Source organism: Culex pipiens, chromosome 1 (genome assembly GCF_016801865.2).
Source record: "Culex pipiens pallens isolate TS chromosome 1, TS_CPP_V2, whole genome shotgun sequence".
Classification (NCBI taxonomy): Eukaryota; Metazoa; Arthropoda; class Insecta; order Diptera; family Culicidae; genus Culex; species Culex pipiens.
In genome coordinates, this window is record NC_068937.1 from 137,907,417 (window position 1) to 137,920,936 (window position 13,520).

The window sequence follows — 13,520 nt, forward strand, 5'->3', positions numbered from 1 at the left end:
GGCGGGAGTGGCGCTGCCGTCGCCGACGCCGTCTTGCTTGATACTAACTTTGTGTGATCATCATGCGTGTTGGTGTATCGCTTAGACCAGGGTGAAATAGATCAGGGGGTAGGTGAGAGTCGGATAAAAACGTTTACGTCGAGCCAAACTGGTTTCATTTGCGTTCCGATCGGCGACTCTTCAGGACAAAAAGTTTGTTGTCACTGCCACTTCTAGTGGAGTTGTTATTCTTCAGTGGCAGGTAGTGGCTACATATCCAAAAAATGTTGGTGCATTTTGTTTTGCTTGTTTGGATCTCCCTAATGGTCCGGTCAGGTAAGTTTACAAACCAAATCAAACGAGTTTAAAGCTAACCTTCTGTTGCTACCAGGTAAAGCTCAGAACTTTGAACCCCACGAGGCGTCCCACGTGGCCCTCATCGGCTGGACTCACGCCGATGGGATCAAGTTTGACTGCACGGGATCGTACATCGGCAAGAACATGATCCTAACTGGCGCGCGCTGTCTCGAACGCAACGGAACACGTGCCGACGTCGTACGGCTTGGAGCAGCCGTCGGATCCCCGCGGGACTTTGCCATCAAGGATGTGATTGTCCACTATCGGTACCAGGCCGAGTACTACTACCACAACATGGCAATCGTATACCTGAAAGAGGAACCTCAGAGTGTTTCGAAGATCTTCAAGCCGGCCTGCATTCTGTCGACCCTCCCAACACCAGCCACGCAAATTCACCTGATCGGCAGGGACGCCGAAGGTGTGTTCCAGAAGACCGCCGTCGAGCTGGTCGATTCGGACAAATGTCACGAGTATTACAGTCCCACGAAAAAGTTCAAATATGGCGCCCTGTTGGTGTGCTGTATGTGTGCTAGAAGTGCGAAGACGACGACCAAGTGTGCGGTAGGCTAATTTTTTTTTGGGTAAATCACACATTCTGGAAATTAAAAAATAACTTGTTTCAGAGTGAACTGTCGGCGCCAATGCAGACGATCGTGGAGACGAACGGCAAACGAGTGCCATTTTTGGTGGGACAGAAGACGATCGGACGATCGTGTGGGTCAAAGATTCCGGGGATTTACACGCGGCTCAGCTCGGATGGACACTTTCCATGGATTGCGACCATCGCGGGGATCGACTTTGCCAACCACGACGGTTAATTTGATATTTTAAGAAGAAATTTGGTCGATTTCAATAGTTTTATTATATTTTTAGCTTGCTTCGAGCGCTATTGATTGGCAGACCCCTTCCCGGATTACGGCAAGACGGATAATAATCTCTACCTTCAGCACTTTTGACATCATATAATAACACCCTCTGTTTTAGCGTCGACATTTAATTTTGCTTGGGAAAACCGGCGTCCAGCTTAATGGTGCGGCTATTGCGAGCTTGCTAATTTATTATCGCTTGAAGATTGCATGCAGTTTATTACGTAATAAAAGGATGAGTAGTCTCTTAAGAATTCATTAAAACAAGAACTAAAAGAAATGTGCACTGAAAAGAATCTTTTTTTTTTGGGAATTTGAATGTTAACTATATAAAAAAAATCTTCAGTATTAAACCATTATAATTTTATTCTCGAGTACACTCAAAATTAAACCAAAAATTATATCGAAGAGGAAACTTAATAAGGCTTTCCTTCCTTCCTTGCTTAGTATTTTAAATTAAAAAAAGTAGGTACATTGACATTTGCACTGCTGATGGCTTTTCAAGTTAGCATTCAAAGATGAACAAAAAAAAGCAATGTTGATAGCATAATTTTTGCCCTTTTTCAAATTTCACAATACATGGCAAAAATGTGATAATTTTGTTTGGTTTGGTTAAAAGGTTTTTTGATTTGGGTTTTCTTATAACTTTTCAACGATTTATGTTTCCAAATGTATTTTTTCAACCAATGTTTCGTAATCATTACTGCTGCTTGATCTTCGATAGACCCGTTCCAATATTCGAAGAATCTAGAGAGGAAAAAAAAAGAGAAAAAGAGAAAAAGAGACAGAGAGAAAGAGAGAAAGAGAGAAAGAGGGGGAGATAGAAAGATAGAAATAGAGAAAGAGAGGGAGATAGAAAGATAGAAATAGAGAAAGATAGAAAGAGAGAAAAAATGAAAGAAAGAGAGAAAGTGTTATAGATACACAGAGAGAGCTGCATAAGAAAACGTGCAATTCAAACCTTTTTTAAGTACTTTTAACATGAACAAAGGTCATGAACCGCAGATTGGCAGTAACGTTTTGGCATTTTGAAAGTCAAGGCCATGAATTACCCGGTCGGTTTCCCACACGAGTGAAGTGGAATTTTTGTACATGTCATATGTTGACAAATGTGAAACTATTTAATTTTTTTTATTGGTTTTCAAATCTCTTGCAAACAAACAAAATTGATTGAAAATTAAAGATTCAACTGAGCATAACTATTTTATATCTAAAGTTTTTTTTTATTCTTCTCTGATCTAATCTAATCTAATCTAACACAATCGCAGCCAGTCCGATGAAAGCATGCTGGAAAGTCTTGTGATTAGATTACTCCCCAAGCACTTTTTTTGTCAATATTAATAATTGCAGTACATCCGAGAATATCCGAAAATGTTATACAAAAATCAAAGCGGCCAGCCCTACTGTCTTGTGTTTACCGCAGAGAGGATTCTGTGAATGGAATTTCACAGAATCTACAGGGGAGGAAGGATGCGTGGACATACCGTACCAAACGCTCCGAGTAAAGTTTTTTTTTATTCTTCTGAAAAAAATCTTATGTTGGTAAAAAAATTACGCCATATCGCCAATGTTGATCGGTAGCGTTTGTTAGTCCGGCGCCGGGACCCAGGTTAGGTCCGGTTGACAAAAAATCCGAAATTCTGCAAGTCAGGGAAGGATCCTGATATTCTTCTCTCAGAGCAAGAGACTCTTCACTCTACTGCCATTAGCTACTGAGCAAAAGTTGTTTTTTAAAAAGTACATTCCTGATGCTAGAAACTATAATCCAGGCTCAATTATCAGAAATTTTATTATCCGAAGCTTAACGTGCGAGTCAAATTCGAGTTGAACTTCCCCAATTTGTTCGAAATTGAGCTATCAATTTTCTGTTGATTACCAAATAAAGATTCTCAATAGTCCACCGCCATCTTTGATTACATTTTCTCACTTCAGTGCATTTTTGCAGTTATAGGGGAAATATACCTATTTTTAGCCTTTTTTTGCAGTTTCCCGCTTTTAAACCAACATTTTAAGAGAAATCAACAAAGGAGAGCTAGCCAACTTTTAATTCCGTAGTAACAGTTCAATAGGGCGAATCTGCGATTGTAAACAAGCAGTCTATCCCTTTTGCTCAAGTGACAGTTCACGTCAAGTAATTGGGGTATAGACTGCTTGTTTACAATCGCAGATTCGCCCTATTGAACTTTCAAAACATCCTATAATTCATGGGTTTCCTATGCAGGTAGGTCCTTTTGAAAATTTACTCTACACAGAAAAAAAAATCATGGTAATATTACATCTGGGAAGGGGTACATCTTTTATGTCAGAAAAAAGGTGTAATTTTACCTCTGGAAATGTGTAATTTTACCACTTTTCTGTTGTAATGTCACTTTTTCAGTCTAAATAGAGGTAAAATTACATCATAAAAGAGGTAATATTCAACCTTCCAAAATTAAAGCTTCCAAATTTACATTATTTTTTTCTGTGTAGAATTGAGTTATTTATTACTTTGAAATAGTCCAAAAAAAACTTTAGGCTGGTACAAATTTTATTTCAAGTTTTTTTTACCGTCAAATTTTACCTTTTTGAAAACTAATGATTGCAAAACAACTGTACTAGTGAAAAATTTATTTTAAAACACTTTTTCCATGCAAATGTTGAAACTATGGCTTGTTATTTCAATATTTATATATTTTTTTTATTTTTTTGCCCCGCCCCCTCGACCCCGGCCAAAGCCGAGGGACAAAAACTTTGAAAAATCGGCCTTATGTAAGGTGTTATTTAAGGTACAAATGCTGATGGGCCGATGATAGAAATGTGATGAGAAAGGGTATATTTCCCCCATTTGAGCTCAACGACCCAAACAGGAAACGAATCTTTCTCCGTCATGCGGTTATAGGATGTGCAATTTTTGCGAGGAATTCGGATTGAGTCTGGACTGAAGCTAAAAAATATAATAATGGTCAGTACAAACACACCGGACTTTTAATAAATAAGTTTTAAATTATTTCTTTAATTTATTGACCAAAATACCAAAGCTCTTAGTAAGACTATTTATACCTGAATAAACGTTCACATTTTACCCGTGAGAATCCTTGAGTGAAATCAGTATCGGTTGATGCAATCTGCAGATAATAATAATAATAATTAATAAATATTCACCACATCAGCTAAGAACATCCAACCTTTCTCATCCAAACTGATCCCGGTTACAGTTTCAAGCCACTCGTAGTACGAACCGTACCGGGTGTACACGGCCGGAGTGTTCGTTCCGCACGATCGCCCAATCGACTTGTGCCCGATTAGGAACGGAACCTGCTTGCCAGAGCGCGCGACGATCGCCTGCAGCGGTGCGCTGTGTTGATCCTGAATTGTAAATTTGTTAGCGATCTTGAATTTAATTAGATTTTGATCTTACCGTGCAATTCTTAAGGTTGGCATTTCTTGCGCAGAAACAGCACAGAAGAACTCCGAATCGCAACTTCCGGTTTGGGTTGTAGTACTCGTGACACTTTTCGGACGAAACTGTCTGTAAATCCGCTCTGTCCAGCTGGTTGCCGATAAGTCCGATCAGTTGCACCGATTTGTTGCCCTTGATGTGTGGCTTAAGTACGCAGGCAGGTTTAACGGTGTTGATCGCGGTCCTTGGGTCACGATCGAGGAACGCGACCGCCATGTTGTGGTAATCAAATTGGGGCTTGTAGCGATAGTGTAGGGTAAAGTTGGAGATGCGGAGATCGGTGCTTCCTCCGTAAGCATTTCGGAAGCGAACCGTGTCTGGAGAATTGCTAAAACGTGATTGATTAGTAAGCTGAGAATACTGCAGTGATTTGATAATTACCCATTTCGATTGAAGCAGTGAGCTCCTAGAACCACAACATTTTTGCCGATGTAGGAACCACCGCAAACCGGTTCGATCTTTCCGTTTGCTAACTTCTGACCAATTTGTACCTAAGTCAACAGTTAACGGTCATACGTGGGCCATTAATCATCGTAATAAAATGTACGTTACCACGTGCGATCCTTCGGCCGGGCTGAGCGTCTTGCAGATTCCTGTGGTCAATGTAAGTGCGTTGCGATGGTCAATTAACTTTGAACTTGTAACACATTCTCTCGTAATAAATACCCTCGTCAACGATCGTCACCATGACTACAGCTGCCGCAGCCAACAGCGTCCAGATCCTCGTCGTCATCGTGTTATTTATTGATCGATGCGCCCCGGACTGAGCCTGGCTCGCGCCGATGTTCTCCTCGGACTGAGCGAACTCGCGAGGGTCGGGGGAAGATGTGATGTTATACGCGACGCCAAAACTCGTTTTGTGTCGCCTTTTTGTTTTGTTTGGTGGTTTGTTCTTGTTCACTGTCTCTCCCTCTCAACACTCTCGTGACTCGTTGATCATCTTGCTTTGACCACGGGCCCGCGGGTATCAATAGGACACACAATGGGACTCATTGATAGCAGGGCGTAACGGATTCGATCTGACGGGTACCGTTGGAGGGCGTGGGATAGGCATTGTAGGGTGCCACTTTGAGCGCGTCCAACGAATCTCCCGTGAACGGTTGTGCTGTCGTGTACTCGTGTTTTTCAAGTGGCCGTTTTGCTTCAGTCATTCGCGCATTCCAACCGTTTTGTGGCGAACTGAACCATTCCGGAGCAGTTGAGCATCTGCAAACCGGTAGACCGGCCGGCTTTTAGGCTACCGCGTGGAGGTTCACGATACACACCTCCGTACCGGCGCTTATCTATTCCACGGAAGAGTGATAGAGTGTCATCTTATCAGTGCGAGGTTAATTGAGTTGAAGTACCGAGTCAACCGCCGTGTGTTAGAAGTGTTTTGTCTGTCGAATTAATTAGATGTGAAAATGGGACAAACAAGCTACCTGCTGTTGTTGGTGTACACAATTGTAGTGTTGATTTGTTGTACTGAATCCTTTGGATTACCAAATAGTACCATACCAAGTAGTTACGATGTAACGCTTACGGTTGATTTAGATCGATATCGCTTCTTCGGCAGTGTTAAGATCGCGATCGATGTTCTTGACGCAACCAATAGTGTAACTCTGAACGTGAAAGACCTGGACATTTCCGATGTAACACTGACCGATTCTACGGGAAAGAATCTTGAACTCGCAGATTCCGTGAATCAGTACGACTCAGAGAAAGTAACATTCAACTTCAACTCTTATCTGAGTGCAGGGAGCAATTATCATATGGCAATTCAATTTGCCGGTGCCATCGCCGACGATCTCAAAGGACTGTATCGCAGCTCGTACTACAGCGGTTCGGAGGAAAGGTTGGTTGCACACTAATTGAACGCGGTTGATGTGAGGTTAATGGGCTTTTATTTTTAGATTTGTGGCAACGACATTCAACGCGGCGGCCTATGCGCGCAAAATTTTCCCTTGCTACGACGAGCCCCATCTGAAGGTCACGTTTAGGCTTCAAATTTACCACAAACCCGAGTTTCACGCACTTTCAAACATGCACATTGAGAGGAAAATCGACTCGTAAGTGGAATTATCTGTCCAAGGTTCCAACCTCCCTAATCGCTTCAATACCCTCAGTTCAACAGACGACAACCTGTCTCTGACAGTCTTCGCTGAATCTCCCCCGATGTCGACGTATCTGTTTGCCTTTGTCGTGTCGGACTTTAGCCGGCTGGAAGGGGGCGACAAGATCAGTGCGTACGCGCAGCCCAGCGTTATCAACTCGACCGAGTACGCGCTGGGATTCACGCGGGACGCCGTCGGTCACCTGAGTCGCACTTTTCAGCGACCCTATCAGCTCGCGAAGCTGGACATTGTGGCGGTGGATGACTTTCTGATGGGGGCGATGGAAAACTGGGGCCTCATTACGTACAAGTGAGTTTTCATGGAGACGCACGGTAGTTTGAAAAGATTCAAATTTAATCCCCCTCTAGAACATCTCGGATCGTGTATCGGAAAGGTTTGGATCGAACTGAAAAGCTACAGTCCGTCACCAAGATTGTGTTTCACGAGCTGATTCATCAATGGTTTGGCAATGAGGTTACCTGTGCGTGGTGGTCGTACGTTTGGTTGAACGAAGGATTTACAACATTTCTCGAGAGTTACATTCTAAGCCAGATGTACCCGGAGTGGGCTCTGATGGATCAGTTTTTGGTCAACGAGATGCATCCCGTCATGGAGAGGGACGTTCTGCCGGACACACGTGCGATGACCAAGGAGATCAACAGTCCGGTGGAAATCGCTGGGATCTACGACTTTGTCGTGTATCCAAAGGCAGCTTCAGTTATTCGAATGCTCCATTCGTTGGTGGGTGCGACGGCGTTCGATCAATTTTTGTTCGACTATTTGACTGATCGAAGTTACAATTCTTCTACGGAAGACGACATGATTCGCGTTCTGCAGAGAACGGTTGATCGACACAACGTCGTGTTACCACCGATTGAGGACATTGTGAAAAGTTGGACTCACAATCCGTCGTATCCGATTGTAACGATTACCAGGGATAATGCAGACTCTGCCAGTGTAACAGCCGATCCAGGAAAAACATTCTACATCCCTCTGAACTGGATATCTAAGAGTGGGAAATCCGGCCGCAATTGGATGACAAATAAAGAGGCTAGCAAAACAATTGCTTTTAAAAATGTGAAATCTGACGAATGGACTCTCGTCAATCCCCACCAGTACGGATACTACAGAGTGAACTATGACAGAAAGAATTGGGATCTTCTGACCGCTGCAATGCATGAAGATCACCGGCAGATTCCTCTGCTTAGCCGTGCGCAACTATTGGACGACGCGTTAGCTTTGGTCAAAGACGACCACCTTAAAATTGAAGTCTTGTTGAATCTCTTGAATTACCTTCCCAAAGAAAACGATTTTGTCCCACTCAAAGCAGGTTTCAAAGTGGTCCGGTATTTGCATCGAACTCTGCGTGGAAATGATCTCTACGTGAACTACCACAACCACCTTGTCAAACTTCTCGGACAAGTGTACGATCGTATGCTGCTCAACACGGCCGAAGATCACGTGTCCAAGTTGTACCGAACAGAGGTGCGGAAGATAACTTGTGAGCTGGGTGTTCCGAGATGTTTGCAGGACGCAATTGGAATGTTCGAAGGATTCGAGCTCATTGATCCGGACCTGCGGGCGGCCGTGATATGTGGTGCCATGAAGGGGACTGAGAATTACAACGTTTGGACCACGACGGTGCGAAGGATGGTGTACATTGTGAGGAATTTCGAAGAGAAGCGAATCAATGCGGAGGAGTTTGAGGATATTTTGTACGGATTTGGATGTTCGGTGAGCGAGGAAAGGTTGGAGAGTTATTTGCTTCTTTCGATGTCTACTACTGACACTTTGGAGCAGGGTGATCGGATCAAAATGTTCAATTATATTGCGAATAGTGGAGTCAACGGAACCAACATGGCTCTGAATCGGCTTATTACTGATTTCAATACAATTAAAAGGAGATACGGATCGACGACGGAAATTGTCAGTAACTTAAAGTATGCGATCAGCACACCAACTCAACTACAAAAGTTTAAAGATTTCATGGAGAAAACTACGGATCCAACGCTTCAACCTATAGTGCAAGGAATTTACGACGTTGCAAGCAAAAACATTCGTTGGACTGAAGACAATTTGCCAAGCATTGACAAGTGGCTTTCTGGCGCTGCGAACGCCGCTCCTGTTATCTCCAAGATTCTGCTTCTGTTAGTAGCTTGTACTACCGTTTTACGTTACTTGCATTAAACCCCAGCCATAATCAGTTAGTTCAAGTGCCTGCACGTGTTGCTTGTGTTCATTGATCCGAAAAACCACTTGGGATGCACTTGTTGGTCGTGAGGCAGAAGCGAAAAAATAGTATAAAACTTTCCGTATAATGAGAAGAATTAATTAGTTTGCGCTTTAAAAGCATTCCCGGTTGCAACGGGTGGGCAAATTAAGGGTAGTTTGTTGCTTTCTTGATATCCTTATAGTAGTTTTTCTTTTTTTTTTTACTGCAGGCCAAGGGTACATGATACTGATGATACTCGTCGGTTGACACCCAGGCGAGGAACATCCCGGAAGGAGCCCAACTACATCCGTAGTGCTGTTTGGACAAAACAGCATGGCCCTGGTTCCTTGCAAGTGTCCTATTTTCTTACCTCCACGTTGGCTTGGTTTAGTCATCATGCTAGCTGGTGGCCTGTGGAAACGACTCGTAAACCTTTGACCAGCGAGGGTCAGAGTAGAGACGGCTAAAAGAAAGGGGCGCGTCAATGTGGGAAAGAGAAGTAATTTGTGATTGTAGACGGTATTGTTTTGATTCGCAGTATGTTGAGTCAACTGCTGTGGATGTACCTGAGCATCGCAGAACGGGGTTTATCTTCTTTCCATTTCAGCTAACAGCTGTCTTCTGTTTATTTTGTTTCACTGATTTTCTAAAAAGGCTTCTGTTTACTATCCTTCACTTGATTTCGATTTTACTTATTTGATTCTCTTATTTCTCAACGCTTTTCCACTCTATTTTACCAATTGATGCTGCTGTAACAAACTATCTGCTTTCCCTTAATTTGGTAGCGATGTAAATTTTGTTTATCATGTGCCTTTTCTTTATTTATCTATTTGAATAATTTCTAATTTCTAATATCTTTCTTTTACTATTGATTCTTTACATAGTATATTTCCTTCACTGTCCTTTGTTTTGAAATTTCACCTTTTTCTTAAGCAAGTGAGGTTCGAGCCCTTACTCAATTTATGGAGTGACACAAATATAACTTTTGTAGAAATAGCAACAGATAAACACGACTCAACAATAGGGGAGATTTCAGGAGAAAACAATACACAGTAAATAACAATTAGTTTTTGAATTCAAACTAAAAATATAACAGTTTTTGCTTTAATGAAAGTTGATAGGCACAATATAAATGGTTAGGCGCTTATACTTACATCAAATCCTACGTAATGTACCACCCCGGTCGAGTTAAAATGCGTAACCGAAAAAGAAAGTGTGCATGCCTGGCACGAACACTCAAAGCGTGTTCTAGCGTGTTGCTCGTACTGACTCAGAGCAAGGGTGAGATGTAGGTGTAAGGGCGAATTGCGATTTTTTTTTTATCTAAATATGTGATATTACGTCTTTTTGTGGTGTCTCGTCACTGTCCGCATAGTGTAGAATTACCCCATTCGGAAAAGTGTCATTAGCATAATAAATTAATTGCAACTTTTTTTACCCCATTTCCCGCCAATTAAAACCACCGATCGATACTTTCACCACATTAACCGCGACTATTTTCATTAGCTTTATTATTTCCACAAAATTGAGCCAGCCGTCACGGTTGGTACCGTTCCAGCGCTGCCCGCACCAACGGGACGTTTCGCTCCTTCCAGTGAATTTGCTCGTCCAGTTTACCGCTGAGGTTTGCCTCCAGGTCGGGAGCGATGCGCAGAACTTTCGCCAGCATCAGCAACCTGTCGGCACTAGTTCGGTCCACAATTTTCTCCGCCAGCTTGCAAATTAGCCGCTCGACGGCCCTCGTGTTGGAGAAGCTTGAAATTTATAAATTAGTAATCAAATCACATATTTCCGATAAAGAATACTTACAAATCATCCATTTGATTCCTTCTTTCAGTCAAAAATCCAATTACGGCATTCATTCCGGCAGCACTGTCCTCTGCGGCGGCTCCCATGAATCTGTACAGCTCATTAGTTCCAACCTGCTCGGCAACGTACTCCATAACTTGCTCCAAAAGCACTCGATCTCGTACACAAGCCAACGAATTGATCAGGTAGGATCGCGCCTGCGAATCTTCTTCCATCTCCAGCGCTTCCTGGAACAACTCGACTTCCAGTTCGCGGGCAGTCCTCAGCGCATTACAGTACCAGCGCTGCTCCGTTTCCGACCGGATCACCAGCCTGTGCGTTCGTTGATCCAGGATGTTCGTCTTCTTAGCAGCGGCATATTCCGTACACTTTTGCTGACCAACGCGGCAGCTCAAGTCCACCGCGATAAGGCGAGCATCGTGATCGTTCGTGTTCTCCCCGACGCGTTCCTTCATTCCGTAAGACTCGAACAGCTTCGTCGATAGTTGAATGATGTATTGATGCAGCAGGTTTAGGGCGTCGTTATCCGTGGCGAGCATTTTATCCAGTTCGAGTATGCTGCGATAGGCAGATTTCCACGGAAGGAAGTCAGTGCTGTTTCGTAGGTGATCCAAGATTTTGAAACTCATCTCGTGGTCCAGCATACCGGCGTTGGCGAGATTCATCGAGTCATCAATCAGCTGACCTCGGGTGGCGGAATCAAGGGTTTCAGGCGAAGATTCAAGAGTTTCAACCAAACTATTCCATGTTGCTTTATCATAATTGACGCGGTAATATCCCAACTGACCGGGATTCAGGATAAAGACATCGTTTTCCTCAATGGGAATCTTCCGTGTCATTGCAGAAGTTCCTTGCGGAATCCAAAACAACGGTTTATCGCCGTATGCGCCTTCACTGCTGTTGGTGTACACAAAGATTGGGATCCACCAGGTTTGGTTGTTCTCGGGAGGGCTCGGAGTGTGGTAGAAACGCTTCTGGGTAAATTTGAACTCGTTGGAATCTGCTACCCGTTCTACCGTCACCACTGGAGCTCCCGGCTGATTGGTCCAGCTTTCCATGACTGTAGCGATGGTCAATGAAGTTGGTAGTGATTGATGCTCCGTGGTTGCGTTCTGTAGGCTATTGTACAAATCGGACGGTTCTACGACGGAGTTTTGACTGAAAATTTAGCAAAGGTGTTTAAATCAAGATCTATTTAAGGGGTTTGGAATGCATACTTTTTCTTGATATAATGTCTCAATCCCTTGACAAAGGTTTGCTCTCCAAGCACGTGTAACATCATACGCAGGACGCTACCCGCTGTAAAGTAAGTTTATGTTAATACTTATACATTTTGAAAATCAATTCAAAACTCACACTTTGCATATGCAATACTATCGAAAAGCCGGCCAATCTCGGGCACAGTCTCCACGTAATGCGTCATCGGTCTCACCGTAATGCTGGAATCTTTTTGCAACGCTTCCTGCAAAGCCACCACCGTGAATCGATCCTTAATCAGTAAATGTGGATGGGTACGATCGGCCAGGTAGTATTCGTACAAGGTGGCAAATCCCTCGTTAAGCCACAGGTATGACCACCACTTCGGTGCAAGCAAGTTTCCAAAGAACTGATGTGCGAACTCATGAGCAATCACAATGACCACGTCCCTTTTGGCACTTTCCGAAGACGCTGCGCCGACCAGTAGGTACGATTCCAGGTATGTGACCAGACCCCAGTTCTCCATGGCCCCGTCCGAATAGTCAGTGTTACGAATCGCGACGTTGTCGATTTTATCGAGCTCGTACGGGTGGTCAAAGTAGGACTGCAGTTCATCGATCAACTTTACCGCGGCGTCTACCGAGTAGTTCAGCTGATCTGCTTGCGATGGACGGGCCAGCGATTGTACGGTTATTCTCTTGGTAGAATTTGCGTAATCTCGCTTGACTGCATAGTCCGACACCAGAAAAGCTAGAAGATAGGTTTGCATCTTGGGGCTTCGCTTGAACTTTACCAACTTTTTCTTGTCGGATCTGGAAAAGGACAACGTTATTCAATGTTTTACCGAGAAATATTCAACTCACAGCATAGTAACACTAGCGATGCCGGCGTTCGCCCTAGCGTGATAGTCATTCCCACACGTAATTCGAACATCGAATGTGGTTTTGATGCCAGGTTCGTCGTAACAAGGAAACGCTGACCTCGCGTCGCAAGCCTGGAACTGGGTCAGGCCGGCATATTTGACGACATTTTCGTCGGTGGTGTACGACGTACGGTAGAATCCCTTCTGATCCGTTCGGTTGATACTGTTGACAAAGTCGATTTCCAACACAACACTGCTGCCATTTTTCAACTCACTCGCTACGTGGACAATTAGGAAATCCTTTTCGATTTCGGTATCATACTTAATCACAGGGATATTCAATAGGTCACTGTTTTTCAACTCCACATTCACTAGAGTACTCCGCGAACTATGCAGCACGATTTGTTTGGTGTCCTCCTGTATATCGATGTAAATCTTCACAGTTCCATTGTAATCCAGATCTCCCTCGTGGATATTTGTATCAATGAACAAATCGTAATGAGTCGGCTTTGTAGTATTTGGCAATCGATAACTCTCGAATCCCTCACATACTGTTACCCAAAACAACAGTCCAATATAGAATGATTTGAAACGCATTTCTAATCGATCTAATCGCCATCCAGGCAAATCTCAAACTGACCTACAGTTTGTAGCTTTCACACTATTTTATAGTTTTGTTTGCTTTCTCTCTTTTGAAGAAGTGTTT

At 43.4% G+C, this 13,520-nt stretch overlaps 5 protein-coding genes across 5 annotated transcripts in view; 3 read left to right on the top strand and 2 right to left on the bottom strand.

Moving 5' to 3' along the window:
- Positions 1–13,520, top strand: part of LOC120417089 (uncharacterized) — a 128,895-nt gene that overhangs the window by 6,734 nt on the left and 108,641 nt on the right. The gene's annotated exons all lie outside the window — the stretch shown is intronic.
- On the top strand, positions 112–1,502 carry LOC120425059 (serine protease Hayan-like). The gene is made up of 4 exons (XM_039589432.2): positions 112–315; positions 371–897; positions 960–1,149; positions 1,210–1,502. The coding sequence occupies exons 1-4, from the start codon at positions 264–266 to the stop codon at positions 1,227–1,229; spliced, it is 789 nt and encodes a 262-aa protein (XP_039445366.1). The 5' UTR covers positions 112–263; the 3' UTR covers positions 1,230–1,502.
- LOC120425060 (serine protease snake-like) lies at positions 4,157–5,437 on the bottom strand. Its single transcript, XM_039589433.2, has 6 exons — positions 5,308–5,437; positions 5,194–5,234; positions 5,023–5,132; positions 4,600–4,969; positions 4,367–4,547; positions 4,157–4,306 (listed from the first exon to the last, which is right to left on the bottom strand). Exons 1-6 carry the CDS (start codon positions 5,372–5,374, stop codon positions 4,287–4,289), a joined length of 789 nt encoding a protein of 262 aa, XP_039445367.1. The 5' UTR covers positions 5,375–5,437; the 3' UTR covers positions 4,157–4,286.
- Positions 6,031–8,941, top strand: LOC120425051 (aminopeptidase N-like). Its single transcript, XM_039589424.2, has 4 exons — positions 6,031–6,475; positions 6,534–6,689; positions 6,747–7,043; positions 7,103–8,941. Exons 1-4 carry the CDS (start codon positions 6,045–6,047, stop codon positions 8,919–8,921), a joined length of 2,703 nt encoding a protein of 900 aa, XP_039445358.1. The 5' UTR covers positions 6,031–6,044; the 3' UTR covers positions 8,922–8,941.
- Positions 10,415–13,437, bottom strand: LOC120425065 (aminopeptidase N-like). The gene is made up of 5 exons (XM_052706080.1): positions 12,816–13,437; positions 12,112–12,764; positions 11,973–12,054; positions 10,756–11,913; positions 10,415–10,700 (listed from the first exon to the last, which is right to left on the bottom strand). Exons 1-5 carry the CDS (start codon positions 13,409–13,411, stop codon positions 10,484–10,486), a joined length of 2,706 nt encoding a protein of 901 aa, XP_052562040.1. The 5' UTR covers positions 13,412–13,437; the 3' UTR covers positions 10,415–10,483.